Source organism: Carettochelys insculpta, chromosome 1 (assembly GCF_033958435.1).
Source record: "Carettochelys insculpta isolate YL-2023 chromosome 1, ASM3395843v1, whole genome shotgun sequence".
NCBI lineage: Eukaryota > Metazoa > Chordata > Testudines > Carettochelyidae > Carettochelys > Carettochelys insculpta.
This window is the reverse complement of record NC_134137.1, coordinates 205883757-205901490: the sequence shown is the minus strand read 5'-3', so window position 1 is coordinate 205901490 and position 17734 is coordinate 205883757. Positions and strand designations below refer to the sequence as shown.

The following is a 17734-nucleotide window of genomic DNA, read 5'->3' as shown; positions in this document are numbered from 1 at the left end:
TTTCTGCAGCTGGTTTTTAGAGTATATTATTTTCCAGCTTTCATTCTCACTGTAGATTTTGTTTATTATTTAAAATACTGTCAAAAGGCATTTTATATAATCATCAGCTTCTGAAATCATTATAGATATTTCATTGGCATTCCTGTTAATAATTAGCAAAGCAAGTGACTGACTGTGTCTAATTTTAAAATATATCAGTTTGCCTCATTAAAAATAGTTACTTCCTGCAGATTTCTTGTCTGAACTTTGAAATGCTTTTGTGAGGATGCAAAGAAGTACAGAAAAAGTTTAACTCTGAATGATAATACATTTTTTACTTGTACAAAGGGCCATTTATGTGGCAAGATCTGGGTGAACTTCACAAAATCTATATTTCTTTGTATGAAAGAGTTTCTTTCTATAGTTCTGCATGTTCTTACATGTAGCTAAAGGATAAAAATACAAAATCTAAATATATCCTCCACCATAGCACTCCTCCAAAAATACTACCCTGCTTGTTACCACCACATCCCTCAATCCATACCTTCTCCAAACCTGAAAAAAATGGCACCTTAGTCCCCAAAAGACAATCCATGAGTGCTCTGATGAATCAATGTGGATGCTGAACTGTGTGCACGTGCCTCTGCCAGCTAAACCCCCTGCTGCAGATCTAGTGGCAACAGGGAGAAAGGCTTCTCCAGGGTGGAAGGCTGCCCTTCTGCCTAGAGGAGCTGTGTGCAACCAAGCGGAGAACCTGCCTTAGCCCCGCTGCACCACCAACTGGACTTTCCAGGTGTGCCTCTACAGCAAAGTTATTTCAGAATAATGGTTGCTATTTCAAAATAATTGTGCAGGCATCTACACAATTCAACTGCTATTTTGTAATAATTTCAAAATAGTGTATGGCTTATTTAAAATTTGGTAAACTTCATTCTACAAGGAATAGCACCTATTCCAAAATAACAAGAAGTCCTATAGACTATAAGGTGCCACAGGATTTCTTGTTGTTCTCGAAGATACTAACATGGCTACCTCTCTGATACTTATTCCGAAATAGGTGTTTCAGAATAAGGGCTGTGCAGACAAAAGCTATGTCTATACTAGAACGTGATTTCAAAAGGCACCTTTTCAAAAATGACTAATCAAAAGGTGCCCTTTCGAACTATAGCATCCACACATGAGCAGAGGCTGGTGCTTCTGATCCACTCTTTCAAAAGGGCTACCCACTCTTTCGAAAGAGAGCATCTACACTGTCCCAAACTCTCTTGCAAAAGAAAGGGCCAGGAAACACCATGGATGGGGTTGCATGGCAGACAAGTGGTGGGATCACCTGTGGTCATGAGAGAAGGGGACGATGACAGGTGGCTCCAGAAATTCCAGATGAGGTGGCAAACCTTCCTGGAGCTCTGCCAGTGTCTAGCCCCTGCATTGCGGCATCAGGACACCCGGGTGCAGCATGCCCTCCCTGTCGAGAAGAGGGTCGTGATAGCTGTCTGGAAGCTGGCCACTCCAGACAGCTACTGCTCTGTGGGCCACCAGGTTGGCATAAGCAAGGCCACAGTCAGGGCCGTTGTCATGGAGGTAAAGAAGCTTGGGGTATGCACTCCTGGAGGGAGGGGGAGCCCAGGAAAGGTGGCCCATTGGGGGCCAGGAGCTGGAGGGACCTAGGGGTGAGGGAACATGAGGGGAGTGGGAGGCCTGGGGGGCGGGTAGGGGGGCCCTGGCACACTCTGCACTCCCTCATGGGTGCATATGTCCTCCATTCCATGCCGATGACTCAGGTATTGAACACCATGCTACTGCAGAGGGTGATCCGTGTGGGGGACCTGGTTGTGGCCATCATCAGCTTTGCAGCACTCAGGTTCCAGAACTCTTTTGGTGCCCTCGACAGGACCCATATCCCAATCTGTGCCTGAAACACAGCAGGGACCAGTATATATACAGAAAACGTACCATTCTGCAGTTCTGCAGGCCATGGTGGGGAAATCCCACTTGGTGTTCCCACATTGCCCCATGCATGGTCGTAGATATCACGTATCCCTTCCAGGCCTGGCTTATGCGGCCCTCTATGGGCCATCCCAACCCCAACAAGGAGTGCTTCAACATACAGCTAAACCGCGCTCAAAATGTGGTGGAGCGCACCTTCGGCCGTCTCAAGGGCTGGTTGCGCTGTCTCCTGGCACACTTGGAGGTGGGCCTCCTGAATGTCCCCCAGGTTTTGGGCAGCTGCTGCACCCTCCATAATTTTAGACCAGTGCCAGCATTGGCCAGTGAAGAGGATTCATGGCCCAATTTCTGTCACTGCCTCTCCTGGAATGGAATTTGGAGCATCCATCCTAGAGTATCCTGCCTGCAGAGAGAAGACTACAGAGCTTTCTCCATTAATTATGCTCCTGATAAAGAAAGTGATCTGTAACCAGAGAGAGAAGAGATGGTCCAGTGATTAGTGTTAGTCCAGGACTGGGGGATCCAGATATAATTCAGATATAATTTTCTGTTCTACCACAGAGAGAGAGAGAGAGAGAGAGTATAATTTTGGGCAAGTCACTTTATGTGTCAGCGCTCCACTATTAAAACTAGAATACTATTACCACCCTATGCCCAAGGACATTGTGAAGAGAGAAATTTTAAAAAGCTGAGTTGCTTCATTGATAGAGGACATATCAGTAGGTACCAAAGAGGGATGAATGGAATGCAGAAGCGGCTAGCCAAAACAGAATCTTGCTCAGGCTTGTTGGTATGGCACAGAGCAGCTCTGATGAGGTTTAAGGATAGGATTGGTATATCTAGGCGATGAATAAAATAGCTTTTAGAAACTGGCACATCACTGCAGAAACCTAACTCGTTTTGGTAACTCCATGGCTCATTTTCTTCTACATCATCTTTTCCAACGGATCAGTGAGACACCACACAGGTACTTGATTCACTAATCAGAAGTACCAGCTCTCATGGGCTTTACAAATGAGGTATTATCCTAATTTTACATGTGGGAAGATAGAAATGACATGGCTTGATCAAGATCACATACCAGGTCAGTGGCATAGCCAGAAGGAGAATGAGGAGTTAACTCCCTCTCCAGTGTGTTAGCAGGTGGACCATGTCCGCTCTCTACAATGCAGCAGCATAGCAACATTTTCATCAGCACAGGCTATCAGGTGGTTGGGATGTGGGGTGTATGTCTTCTGGTGCCTTCTAGGTGGGGTCTCTGAACCTTGTTTCACTTCCTCCATGTCTGTCTAGATGGTAGCGTGGGGTTATTGAGTTATAACGCATCAGTTTGTTTCAAAGTCCCAGCTAGTAGGGCCTCTCTGTCTGAAGCAACTGAATGGAGCAGAGCCTAGTTTAGGTAAGAACTGTAAGAAACACTGGGTGACTTACATATTCATGTGAGCTTAAAAATCAGGGGAAAGTTTGCTCAGTTACTTTGTTCATTTTAAGGATTTAAGCTTCACAAAAGAATGTAGCCAGAGGCTGATTTTCTTTTTAGATTTGTTTGCATTTATGCTTGGCTAAGGACTCTAGAACCCTGAAAAAAAGATTAGAAACCCTCCTTCAGAGAGCTTTTATCTCGATTCTCTGGCAACCCATGCAGTGGTGCTCCCCTTGCCCCCCGCCTCAGAGTTGCTAGTCTTAACTACCGTATTTTATTTCCATTAGGTTTTTGAAATGTGCTAATCAATAATTAGTGCACCAAGATAGCAAATTGGGACACAGCAACATTAAATCAGATCAGACTTCTAGTTAATTGCTTTGTACCGTAAATTGTTCTTTAAGAGACATGATTATAGCAGTAATCAATTTGCATTTAATTGTGGTATGTTGCCTCACTCTTCCATTCATATCCTGTACAAATTCACCTGGGAAGTAGGTTATGGGGGGGTGGGAGCCAAGCAATTATTTAAGGTTAATGTAACTACTGAGGGTGGGGTATTCTGAGGAAGAAGCAGGGATTTCAGCAAGGGAATCCTCCAGTTACATAGCTGGTCAGACTCTGGTCCTCTGTGACCTCTGGTTCTTGTCCAGGCACATCCACACCAATGCAAAACTTCCTTTTTTCAGGTCAGTACAGGGTGCTTCGAATAGCTGTGGTTATACTCAGTTATGAGTGTTCATCTTGGTGATGCAAGGTAGCTGTAAACACTGTCTTTCTGCTTTGGTAGTGCATTACAACCATTGGTCACTGGTTTAAGTGACTGTACATGGTGACGGGGGCAATGGATAATCTAGTCTCCTCATACCTATGAAAGCAGAATGCCATGCTTCTCCTGTTCCTAGCCTCTGAAGGTATGTCTACACTGCACACAGTTGGCCCACATCATCTGACACAAACTCACAGGACCCAGGCCAAGTTGTTTATTGGGTTACATATTCTCCCACTCTGAGGCTATGTCTACACTAGGACACTACGTCGAAGTAGCCCATTTCGAAGTAAGAACATCGAATTAGGCTACTTTGATGATTATCGTCTACATGTCCTCCAGGGCTGGCAACGTCGACGTTCAATGTCGAAGTAGTGCTGGGGAACATCGAAAAGAGCTGCCCCAGAAGGAAACACGGAGCGTCCACACACACAAGCCCCCTCTTTCGAAATAAGGGGCCAGGAAAGCCCGCGGACCGGGTCACAGAGCAGACTAGCCCTTCTGGGGCAGCTGCAAGCTGCTCTCTCAAAGGGCCCCTCCCAAACACACTCGGCCTGCACCACATGAGCAGCCCTGTGTTGGTGATACAAGCCTCGCAGACCTCGAGCCTGCAGACATGGACGTCCAGCAGCAGCTGGAAGCCCTACAAGACGCCTCCTGCAGAGCAGGCGCCCTTCTAGATGCTGCCTGGGCAGCCATCCAGCAGCTTCTGGAATGGGAGCCCTCCCCAGGAGCACCAGGAGATGCCCCCGACCATCGGGCCCTCCTGCTCCCCGCCGCCGGGTGCCCCGCCGACTCTGGAGCTACCCCTCCAGCACTGAGTGGTGGGAGCACCTGGTTATGGGGGAATGGAATGATGACCAGTGGCTGCAGAACTTCCGCATGTGCCGGCAGACCTTCCTGGAGCTCTGCCAGTGGCTCACCCCCGCACTCAGGCACCAGGACACCCGCATGCGGCACACCCTCCCTGTCGAGAAGAGGGTCTCAATAGCTGTCTGGAAGCTGGCCACTCCAGACAGCTACCGCTCCGTGGGCCAGCAGTTTGGAGTGGGAAAGGCCACAGTCGGGGCTGTCCTCATGGAGGTAAGGAGGACTGGGGCTGAACCCACTGGGGAGGGGTGCCAGGGGAGGGGGCTGAGGAGGGGGGCTGGGTGTGGGGGGCCTGGGGTGAGGGGGTCACACTGTGCAAACCCTCACAGGCACCCGTGTTCCCTCCCCACAGGTGGTGCGTGCACTCAATGCCCTGCTGCTGAAGAAGGTTGTCCGAGTTGGGGACCTGGACATGGCCATCGAGGGATTCGCTGCCATGGGATTCCCCAACTGCTTTGGAGCCCTTGATGGGACCCACATCCCCATCCGCGCCCCAGACCACAGTGGTGGGTGCTACATCAACAGGAAGGGCTACGACTCTGTGGTCCTGCAGGCCATGGTTGACAGCCATGGCCGCTTCCAGGACGTATATGTGGGCTGGCCTGGCTCTACCCACGATGCCCACGTTTTCCGGAATTCGGGACTATGCCGCCGACTGCAGGCGGGGACCTACATCCCCCAGGGGGAGATCCCTCTGGGGGATACCACCACCGTACCCCTCTGCCTTGTGGGGGATGCGGCATACCCCCTCCAGCCCTGGCTTATGCGGCCCTATACAGGCCACCTCTCTGACAGCCAGGAGCGCTACAACGCCCAACTCAACCATGCCCCACAAGTGGTCAAGCGAGACTTTGGGCGCCTGAAAGGCCGCTGGCATTGCCTCCTGGCACGCCTAGATCTGGGCCTCCCAAACATCCCCCAGGTTGTGAGGGCCTGCTGCACACTCCACAACCTGGTGGAAAGCAAGGGGGAGGCCTTCATGCAGGGCTGGGCACAGGAGGCCACAACAGCCTACCCCCCAGCCAGCCGCCACCCCGAGCCGCCAGGCCCACCAGGACGGGGTCAAAGTCCGGGAGGCCCTAAGGGAGTACTTTGACTAGGGGGCCCAGTGAGCGTCCCCCCAGCCATCCCTGCACCCCGCCCCAGCACCCACGCCCCACCCTCACCAAAAGCACACGGGGCACAGGTTTTTGGAAAAATGAAACTATCATTATTATTTACAGGAACAAAAATGTTGCTTCTTTTCAGCATATAATAATATTAGCAAATAAAACAGATTCAAATAACAATAATAATAACTGTATACAAGTGGGAACATCTCTAATAAACTAGGTACAGGGGGGTCAACTATAAATAACTATATACAGGGTGGGGACAACTATGTACAGGGGGGAGATGTGGGAAGGCCACACATCAGCCCATCATTCTGGGGCAGGGGTGAAAGGGCGCGAGCTCTGCCACGTTCAGCTGGCCGGTCCCCCTCTCAGCCGGGGTCCCCGGCAAGGCCGACTGGGGGCCAGGAGGACAGGGAGGTATGGCCGAGGCGGGTCCTCAGCCCCAGGTGGCTCCTGCCCTGAGGAGCTGGTGGGTGGGGCGGCAGGCGGGGCAGCAGGCAGGACATCAGCAGGCGGGGTGGCGGGGAGGGCAGGACGGAGGACATCGCGGGGGGCAGACGGGCCACCAGCTTCTCAAAGGTGTTGGCCACCCGGTTGAAGATGGCCATAAACTCCCGCCAGGCGTCCCGGCAGCAGGAGGCCTCCCGCTTCTTGAATTGGAGCTTCCACTCCATGAGGTCCGCCTGGCGCCGGAGGGCCGCAGCCACCTCCAGGTCATGTGTGCTGTGGCAGTGGCCCCAGCAGGGGTGGGCCCATCCCGGTGCAGGCGGCAACCCTGGGCGTTGGTGGTCCAGTGGTCTTGGAGGGCTGTCTGGGACCACGGATGGTGCGGCTGCAGAAATAGGGGGAAAGGAGGAAGGGAAGCTGTGAGTACCCAGCCTTGACCCGTGGCCCACCCCCATCCCCCATTGGTTCATGCAGTAATCCTGTGGGTGGCCCCTTCCAGTGGTCCACCCCTCTCCCCTCCCACCGGGTGTGGACCACGACACTGTCCGTGGGTGGAGGTGCTGCTGGGCACTGGTGGCTGTGGCACCGTCCCTGGGCCATGGTGTGCCCAGACCGTGTCAGGCTGGGGTGTTGTGGGGATGTGGGGGGCCCCCGGTCAAGTGGTGCCCCCGCCCCATGCTCAGGGGGTCTGCGCCCTGTGGGGTACGTACCCAATGGTGCACTGCCAGGATCAGGAGATACCCCTCTAGCAGACACCCGGCTGGCGCTGCGGGACGGGATGTCCAGCATGAGCTCCCCTCCTCGCTGGACCACTCGGTGGCTGGGATGGAGGGTCCCGGCTCTAGCCCAGGGGGGGCAGGGCTGGCCTCCGAACCTGACCCTGGCTCCGAGGCCGGCTGGGGCTCGTCGTCCGTGGTATCAAGGGTGGCTGGGGGGGAGGAGGTGCCCTGGGGGCCCAGGATAGCCCTGAGCTCCCAGTAATAGGGGCGAGCGGCGGGGCCACCCCCAGACTGGCCGGCCGAGTTCCGGGCCCGGGCGTAACCCTGCCGCAAATCCTTGACCTTACTCCTGACACGGTCAGGAGTGGGGGCAGGGTGACCCCGGGCAGCCAGGCCCTCGGCCAGCTGGGCAAACACCTCCGCGTTCCACCGCTTGCTCCCCATGATGTGCAGCACCTCCTCCTCCCCCCAGAGCCCCAGCAGGTCACGGAGCTCAGGGTCAGTCCAGGAGGGGCCCCGCTTCCTACCCCGCTGGCGGGAAGCCTGGGATCCCTGAGATGGCCCAGAGGGGGAGCTCTGGGGGCTGGCTGGCTGCCACGGTGTCCCTCTGGGCTGTGCAGGGACACCCCATGGCACGGCTGCTGCATGCACGCTGTCAGCTTCCTGCTACGGGGTTTCCAGGTCCAAGCGGCTTTAAGAACTGCTGGGCGCAGAGATCACAGAGCCCCGAAGGGGCTGGCTAGCACGTCTCAACCCCTCAGCTGATTGCTGCCATGGCGGACCCCGCTATTTCGAAGTAGCGGGATGTGGATCATCTACACACACCCTACTTTGATGTTCAACGTTGAAGTAGGGTGCTATTCCCATCTTCTGATGAGAATAGCGCTTTCGACGTCTCGCCACTTAACGTCAATTTGAACATCAAAATAGCACACGGCACGTGTAGACGCAACACGTGCTATTTTGATGTTGTGCCAGTTACTTCGAAGTAGCCGATTAGCGTAGACATAGCCTGAGGGAAGAGGGACCGTGCCCCAGTGTCTACACTGCAATTCTAACTCCCTAGCCAGATTTCGATAACCCTAAGTCACCTTTCTCAGGCCACTACCAGCTTTTTCACTGCAATGTAGAGTTACCCAGAAATCATCTGATAGCAAGCCATACATTGCACCCTTGGTTGGGATTCAGTGATGCAGCAAAGCTGGCTCTCCCACCTTCCATCTCGGGCAAATTAGAGTTCTTTCCATTTGAAAAAGACTAATCTGGCCCTTATTTTATTTCTTTTCTTGTAAAACTACAGGCTCCATAGATACTTGTAAAGCCTGAACATAAGAATGGTGGTACACGATCAAAGGTATATCTAGCCCAGTGACTTGTTTCCCAACAGTGACCACTGCCAAGTGCTCCAGGGGGAAAGAACAGAACAAGAAATCATCAGGTGATCCATCCACTGTCACCCATTATCAGCTCCTGGCAAACAGAAGCTAGAGCACCATCTCTGCCCATACTGGTTAATACCATAGATGGACCTATCCTCCATGAAATTATCTAGTTCTTTTTTAAATCTTTTTATAGTCTTGGCCTTCATAACATCCTTTGGCATGGAGTTCCACAGGATGACTGTGTCATGTGAAACATTTTTTCCTTTTCTTGTTTTACACCTGCTGCCTAGTAATTTCATTTGGTGATCTTGAGTTCTTGTGTTATGAAAAAGAATAAATATATTGCTTCCTTATCGATTTTCTCTATACCAATCATGGTTTTGAAGACCTCTATTATATTACCCCTTAGTTACCACTTTTTCAAAGATGAAAAGTCCCAATTTTATTAATCTCTGCTCATATGGTAGTCATTCCATACCCCTAAAATGTTGTTGCATTTTTCTGAAAAGTTTCCCATCCAATATATAATTTTTTCAGATCGGGAGACCACATCTGCCTGCAGTATCAAGATGTGAGCGTACCATGGATTTGTATAGATGCAATAGGATAGATTTTGTTTTATCAGCTGGCTTTTTTCCTCATGATTCTCAACATTCAGTTTGCTTTTTGACTGTCACTACCCATTGACTGGATGTTTCCAGAAAACCACTTTCTTGAGTGGTAATAAATAATTTATACCCTGTTGTTTTATAAGTATAGTTAGTAGTACGTTTTCCAAAGCGCATTATTTTGCATTTATCAACATTGAATTTCATCTGCCATTTTGTCACCCAGTCATCCAGATTTGGGAGATTCTTTTGTAACTCTTCACAGTCTATTTGGGGCTTAATTGTCTTGAGTTTTGTGTCACCCGCAAATTTTGACAGCTCACTGTTTACCTCTTTTCCAGATCATTTATGAATATGTTGGATAGGATTGGCCCCAGTACAGATACCTCGGGGACACATCTATTTACCTGTCTCTTGTCTGAAAACTGACCTACCCATTGTTTCCTATCTTCTTACCAGTTATGAGAGGACCTTCCCTCTTATCCAATGACAGCTATGTTGCTTAACAGCCTTTTGTGAAGGAAAATTGAGGTACATTATATCTGCTGGATCCCCCATGTCCATCGGCTTGTTGACCTTCTCAAAGAATTCTAGTAGAGTGGTGAGGCATGATTTATTTTTCAAAACCCATGTTGACTCTTTCATTCCCCCCCAGAAAAATTATGGTCATCTGTGGCCACTTCTACACTGGCTCAATATTCTGGAAGAGCTCTGGCTTCTTCTGGAAGATCTGTGGAGCGTCTATGTCTGTGGAGTCCCACATCTTCCAGACTCCTTTCTTCGCTCCCAAATAAGGAAGATCACCTTCCAGAACAGTCTTCTGGACGAAAGCATGTGTAGATGCTCATGGACCGCTTCTTTTGGAAGAAGTGGTCTGCCATGGCAGCAGCCAGCTGGAATGCGAAGACACTCCAGGCAGCCCCAGTGGGGCTCTATGGTCTCTGGGTCTGGCTGCTTTCATAGCTGCAAGTACCCAGAGACCCCGTGGCAGGAAGCTAAGAGTGTGGAGGCAGGCAGCACATGCTGGGCTTCCTGCCACACTCCACCAAGCCCCTGCATCTCCCACCGAGCCCCAAGTCTGAGTGATGGCCAGCAAGCCAACACCCCACGCCCCCAGGGCAGCCCGAGGGAGCTGGCCAAGGGCACCCAGGAAGCTGACCAGGCTCCAAAATGAAGGGCCCCATTCTGATCAGAGCCAGAGCTCCAGAACCTCCTGGAGCCACCACCAGGCATCAGTGGAATGACCCCACCTTTATGCACCTTGCCCATGACCTGGCTGCCCAAGGCGACCCTTCCTGGACCTCCAAGCTGGTCTGGTGCAAAGTAAGAGTTGAAGCAGGGCTACATGGCGGCCTGGGATAGCACCTACTGGTCCGGCCAGGCCCCAGCCAGCTGTCCTTACTTCAGGAAACTGCAGGACCTCCTGGTGGGGAATGACACCTCCTCGCCTGCACCACCAGGAGACAGAGCCTCCTGCCACACCAGAGTGGGAGGCAGGTCCAGCTACAGTGCCCATCGGCCAGGATGATGTTGTCGTGTCTGAGGATGAGTCGCAGAGGGCTCCCTCATAATCGAGCTGCCCTCTGCCGACAGCAGCCAGGCCACCTCAATTCAGGCATCACCCAACCTTTTTGAGGCCACGTCGGATAAGCGCAAGCCATGGCACATCCCTGGGGGAGGCACACCCAGGCCCTCACGTGACAGCCCAACCCCAGATGGCCCATCCCAGAACATGGCCTGGGGCCACAGCCATGCCTGCAGTTGACATCTGGCACCCTGCTCTGTGGAGAGCCCCACAAGCCATGCAAGTGTGCTGGAAGACCCTCAGGCAGCTTGGCTGCACCCAGCCCACCTGCTCCGCAGGCAGGGACTCCCCCATGTCCGAAACCTCCCTCCACTCCCACCAACCCATTCCCAGGGGGTCCACCACGAGCCTCACCATTGCCAAGCCATCGTGCCACATGGTCCAGCATGCTTGGACCACGGGAGACTGCACTGAGGGCATCCCCAGGACATGGCTGTCCCTTGGGTCCAGGGTGGGGGTAGCCATCAAGGGGAGCTGAGGGAGTGACACCTAGGGTCAGGATGTGCCTCTGAACCCCCTCTGCCTCCCCCAGCCCCCTGCCTTACAGCAGCTCCATCAGAGGGGTGGGACAGCTGGACAAGGAGCCCAGGACCCACCAGCCCCATCCAAGTTGGAGGGTCCACCAGTCCTGCAGCCAGGCCTGGAGCAGCCCCAGTACCTGAGGCATGGCAGCCACATGTCTGGAGGGCCCAATGCCAGGGCCACTGTGAGGAGGCCATGGCCTATACACCCACCCTCCAGCACCAGAACATTCTGGCAGAGAGGTGGCTGGCCCTGGGTGAGGCTGAACTGAACTGGTGGTGGACATGCTGTGGGAGATAGTAGGGATGCTCCACACCATGTGTGGTGCCCTTGTTGACCTACCCCCAGCCATCCCCGCCCCAGCTCCCCACCCACCCCTGCCCCAGTCCCCCCAGCTGCTCCCACCCCAGCCGATGCCCCTGAGGGCCTAGCCACCCTATTTCCCCCAGGCCTGTCTGCGGCTGCCCTCAGGAGCCTTGGGGCCTAGCTTGTGGCCACAGAGGGCCCCCAACCCCATGATCCCTCCCCCCTGCAGCCCCATCAGTGCCCCAACAGGGACCACGCACCCAGGGTAGGAGGGGCATCTGTGGCACCGGGCTCATGGCCATCCACCCCATCCATTGAGTAGGGCCCCCTCCATCCCTGTCTTAGTCCCCATCCATGTTGTCATGCCCCTGTTCCCTGACTCCCATGTAAATAGTTCTCCAGGTTTTAGTTTTAACTTACGTTTATTGTTTTCTACCTAGTTTTTACAATATTGTTGTTTATTGTGTGCAGGTTGTGTTATAAAAGAGGTCACAGTTTGTAACCCCCCCCCGTGTCCCTGATTATTGAGGAGGAATGATGGGGGGCTGTGGGGAGGGCTCAGGCAAGGGTCAGTACTCCCCACAGCCAAATGCCTCCCTGAGTGCCTCCCAGGGGTGGACCCCATTGCGGGTAAGCTGCCAGTCAAGGGCCATGTTGGGCTGCTTGTACCTGGGGACCAGTTCCACCATCCAGCTCTGGGGCAGGGTCCCCTCACACGCCTCGATGAGGTTGTAGAAGGCACAGCAGGCGCCCACAACCTGGGGCACATTCCCCATCCCCATATTGAGGCACATGTGGAGGCTTCTAATTCTCACTTTCAAGCATCCAAAGGTGTGAGCTGGGCCCATGTGAGCTCAGCATTGAACAGCGTCTGGGAGGGGGTGAGATGGCCTGTGTATGGGCACATTAGCCAGGGCTGCAGGGGGTAGGCTGGGTCACTCACAAGGAAGAGCGGCATGGTGACCTGCCCACTGGGGGATATAGGTTCCAGCCTCCATCCATTGGAACAGGCTGGAGTTGCGGAGGACGTGCACATCTTGTGCCTGGCCCGGCCAGCTCATGTAGATGTTGGTGAAACTCTGCCATGAGTCCCCCACTGTCTGGAGCACAACAGAGTGTTAACCTTTGCTGTTCATGTAAGTTACAAACCACATTTGATATTTCTGCAATTTCACATTTCAGTTCCTCCATAAATTTAGAGTAAATACTGTCAAGTCCTCGTGAATGATTACTGTTTAGTTTATTAATTTGTTCCAAGGCCTCTTCTAATGACACCTCAGTCTGAGAGTGCCTCAAATTTGTCACCTAAAAAGAATGGCCTAGGTTTGGAAATTTTCCCTCACATCCCTCAAATCCTCAGTTATGAAGTTCAGTGTAAAAAATTATTTAATTTCTCCACAATGGTCTTATCCTTGAGAGATCCTTTAACATCGTGACAGCCCAGTGGCCCCACTTGTTGTTTATAAAGCTTCCTGCTGCTGAGATACTTAAATAACATTGCCATAGTTTTTGAGTCTTGAGTCTTAGGTCAGCTTTTCTTCAGTTTTGGGGGGCTTCCTAATTATATTTTTACACTTCATTTGCCAGAGTTTAGGCTCTTTTCTATTTTCATCACTAAGATTTAACTTCCGCTTTTTAAAAGGATGCCTTTTTGCCTCTCACTCTGCTTTTACTTAGTTGTTTGGCACTTTTTTCCCTTTATGGTTTGGTTTTGTTTTGTTTTAATTTGGGGTTTACATTTATGTTGAGCCTCTATGATTTTAAAAAAATTCCATGCAGCTTTCACGTCTTGGAACCTCACCTTTTAATTTCATTATCTAACTTCCTAATTGTTTGTCGTCTCCTTTTCTGAAAGGCCCCTGCTCCTGCTAAAACCCTTAGATGTTTTTTTTTTCTCTTTCACTGTAACATAGTAAATAGTCATAGAAAAAAGCTATATTTCAGTACTAAGAAGCATCATGTACCAAAACACTGTAAAACAATTAAACCACTTCCTCAAAAAAGTGTTTTAATAAATATATAAAAATATTCGTTTAGCTATTTTGATGCATGAACAGCAGCAGACTATTAAGACCAGAGTTTATTACCAAACTTTAATTCCCCAAGGCACATCTTGCAGAGGCTGAGAAGTAAATGATAAGCTTCTGTAAGGAAGAAGTCTCAGAGTATATTGTTCTTGCAGGCAGCAGTCATTATTCTGTAATTCCCAGAGCAGCTTTGCCATCAACCTCACCCTTCCTGTCAGCTAGAGGTTAGATGCTGCAGTAGAAGCCTACATTAAATAACATGGGGGGGAAATGGAGGGAAAGAGAAAAATGAAGACTTCTAGAGAGTTCTATAAAATGAAGTTGTAAAGTATGTGTTGTAAATCCATCTAATCTTGCCTCACTAGTCAGAAAGTCATCTTTGGTGAAAAGAGGCCACATGCCATTGCTAAACTGGATGGTTCCCTTTCTTATTTATTGGCAGCAAGAGGGGCAACAACATCAAAGCTCATAACTAATACTCTCTCTTTTCCCTTTACACACAACGTGCACTTGCACTCTTATTTATTGGAGGCACACTCCTTTCCCACTCAGAGAAGGACAGCCTTTCAATACTCTTTGTAGAGATTTTCAGGTCTGGTAAGGCAGTAATGTTTTTTTTTTCTCTGAACCAAAAAACAGATTGGGCATTGTAGAAGTGTTTGCTGGGGTTCACCAAACAAAAGGTGGGGGAAGGCCACAATACTTCATGACAGTCAGTCATTGGGCAGTCCGTGTTCAGAACAAATTCACAGTTTCCAGACTCAGTTCCCTTCAACAGGGTCAGAGCAACAGTCAGTATATGTATACAGTCTTTGGGGCCAGCTCAGTCCATTGGGTTCCCCTTTTAAGGATCTAGGCAAGAGGCATCTGATCCTTTCAGCAGCTGTTCCTTCAGTGAGCTCAGAGCTCCACCTCTTACATTTCCTGTCCTGTGCATTATTCTCTGGGAGGTAGGGCAAGGGTGCTCTGACTCCCTGCACCCAGCATTTTTCTGCTTCTGAGGCAGGAGAAGGCCATACCACCTCACTACAGGCATTTAAAGACTGAGCTGGAAATAAATGCCACAATCAAGTATCATATTTAAAGAATGTCCTATCATCCCTGGGGCTCAAGGTTAAATTAAGGACAGACTACAGTAGTTGCCATTGTAGAACCAACATTTACCAAGAGACTTATGTTCTACTGAAAGAATAGGCTGCTGATTATTTAACATGACAACAACAGTAAATATTCTGCCCATTTAGTAACTGGAGGACGTATGCCTAATGACCTGAAGTGCAAAAATAATTTCGTAATTAATACGTATAACAAAAACAGCTCAAAGTGTTTTAAGGGTTGCCAATACAGAAGTTTTAAATTAGTAGTGGTGTTGAAACAATTGTATAAAATCTGCACTGAGCATTCTGCAGTAGTTGTGTTCTAGAGACAACTGCTTTAAGGATAGGTGAGTCAGAAGAGGGGTAAGAGAACCCCTGCTTCTTATTACATTAGATGAAAAAGGGGGAAAAACAGTCAATGCTATTGGGCCACTCTTGGTATTTTGTTTCCAAGCTGAGTTCTACTAGTGATAATAGTCTGGTACTGTAAAGGAAAGGGATACACATGCCTACTCTGTTTTTATGGCATAATGCATGATATAATGCTTGAAGATGCACTTAGATCTGTTGTTGAACAGTATCATTCAGCACTGTTTAAAATAAACGAGAACAATTTATATTGTGTTTTATGAAATTATTTGGTATCCATTACATGGAATCCTGTTGTTGAGAAGACATGATACAATGTAAATAATAAAAATCAGCACGCCATCCACATAATGATGAAAACATGAATTATATATCTAATAGCTACTTGTCAAGTAATGCTTGAGGAATTTGTATAAAGTGACAGTCACATTTATAATGCTTAATAAAACAGAAATAGCAAATACAGTATAGCAAACAGAAGTTGATTCATGTAAAATGATCCAAAGAACCTATCAGCAAGGAATACAGTATAAATTAGGCCTAACAGTTCCTTGGAAACCAATTATTGACTTCAAAAATATAATCAATTACAACTGAAATGAAGTCTTTGTCATTTGCAAATAGATATCATTATACATTTGTGTCAAATTTTATTTGCTTTCTGGAAACTAGCCCATTAACTCAGTGCATCCAGCACAGTCAGATGTACTGGGTAGAGTAACAAATGAGAATTGAGGACGGTGTTGAAGGGTTTCCAAAAATAGTTACTTGGTGCTTAGAATGGAGAAACCTTGTGAGGAAGCAGATTTTTTTGCTTAGATGGCAAAGGTATAAACTATCACCAAATCTTAGGCTTTTAGGGGTTCTGTCTAAGTGAAATATGTATTTTCTTTGGTCATAAGTAGCACATCCTGAAAATTTTTATGGAACAAAACCTTGATAAGGAGAAGCTCACTTGAGGGCAGGTCTATACTACCACTAAAGTCAATCTAACTTCACTCTATGGCATGATATAGACACCCCCTGAGTGACCCAAGCATAGGTGACCCATGGTAGCACTCGGGAGGTGCACTGCCCCTTTTCCCCCACCGACATTTTAATTACTAAATGAGGTGCCCCACATGCTCCTACTCTGCACCTCTAGGTGGTCCTCCCTACACTCCTTCCTCCCACAGGCATCAGTCACCCCCAGATGCGAGTTACAGTAATCTAAGTGCTGCCCATACTAGTGCTATGCTGGCAGGAGACACTCTTCTGGTGCAGCTGCACTGATACAGGGCTTCTAAGTGTACAGTTTCTGAGAGGGATACTTTTCCTGAGTTAACTGATCCCCTCCACCAGACTATAACATTTTAAGCACACTAAAGCTAAGGCTACACTATTGTTTTTATTTTGGGATACATTTGTATCCTGAAATAAAAACTGTACAGCCAATAGTAATAGGCCAATAGCAGGACTATTTCAAGCATGGTATTCCATTCCCAGTAACCCTAGTCATACAAGGGTTAGTGGGATGGTCAAAATAAGCACTTATTTAGAACCTTGGTGCAATGTCGCTTGCACTGAGTTCAAAACAAGATGCCTCAAAATAACTTGTGCAATTTGTGCAATGCAAATTGCATGACTTATTTCAATCTAGGGCTACAGTGTAACCCTAGCCACAGATTCACTTCTGTAGAATGCTTTGTAGGTTGACTGGAACAGTTCATTTAAGTTGGCTTTTACAAGACAAATCTGTAGTTGAACATAAACAGCATTTCCTATAGCATTATATAGGAAGCATAAAGGCAAGACCAGGCAGAAATTAACTATATTCTCAGCTAATGACAAAATTTATTTGGTAAAGCTCGTGTAAAGAATGTGCCAGCAGGAGCTCAATACTGCAGAAGGATTTCAGGAATGTGTCCTTTAGAGATCATTTGCATAAATATGCAAAGGTGTGCATGGCTACGTCTACACGTGAAGCCTACATCGAAGTAGCTTATTTCAATGTAGCGACATCGAAATAGGCTATTTCGATGAATAATGTCTACACGTCCTCCAAGGCTGGCAACGTCCATGTTCAACTTCGACATTGCACGGCACCACATCGAAATAGGCGCTGCGAGGGAACGTCTACATGCCAAAGTAGCACACATTGAAATAAGGGTGCCAGGCACAGCTGCAGACAGGGTCACAGGGCGGACTCAACAGCAAGCCGCTCCCTTAAAGGGCCCCTCCCAAACACAGTTGCACTAAACAACACAAAATACACAGAGCTGACAACTGGTTGCAGACCCTGTGCCTGCAGCATGGATCCCCAGCTGCCGCAGCAGCAGCCAGAAGCCCTGGGCTAAGGGCTGCTGCCCACGGTGACCATAGAGCCCCGCAGGGGCTGGAGAGAGAGCGTCTCTCAACCCCTCAGCTGATGGTCGCCATGGCGGACCCCGCTATTTCGAAGTTGCGGGACGCGCAACGACTACACGGTCCCTACTTCGACGTTGAATGTCAAAGTAGGGCGCTATTCCTATCCCCTCATGGGGTCAGCGACTTCGACGTCTCGCCGCCTAACGTCGAAGTTAACTTCGAA

At 49.5% G+C, this 17734-nt stretch overlaps 1 protein-coding gene across 2 annotated transcripts in view; it reads left to right on the top strand.

Moving 5' to 3' along the window:
- Nucleotides 1-17734, top strand: part of EPHA6 (EPH receptor A6) — a 1072121-nt gene that overhangs the window by 930794 nt on the left and 123593 nt on the right. Inside the window, exon 15 of one of the 2 annotated variants that reach the window (XM_074998361.1) lies at nt 4461-4500. The exons of the other annotated variant lie outside the window; for it this stretch is intronic. Within the exon in view, the coding sequence (XP_074854462.1) occupies nt 4461-4493 (33 nt within the window). The 3' untranslated portion in view covers nt 4494-4500. Of the gene's footprint in view, nt 1-4460; nt 4501-17734 lie in introns of those variants that run through there. 2 annotated transcript variants of the gene reach the window in all.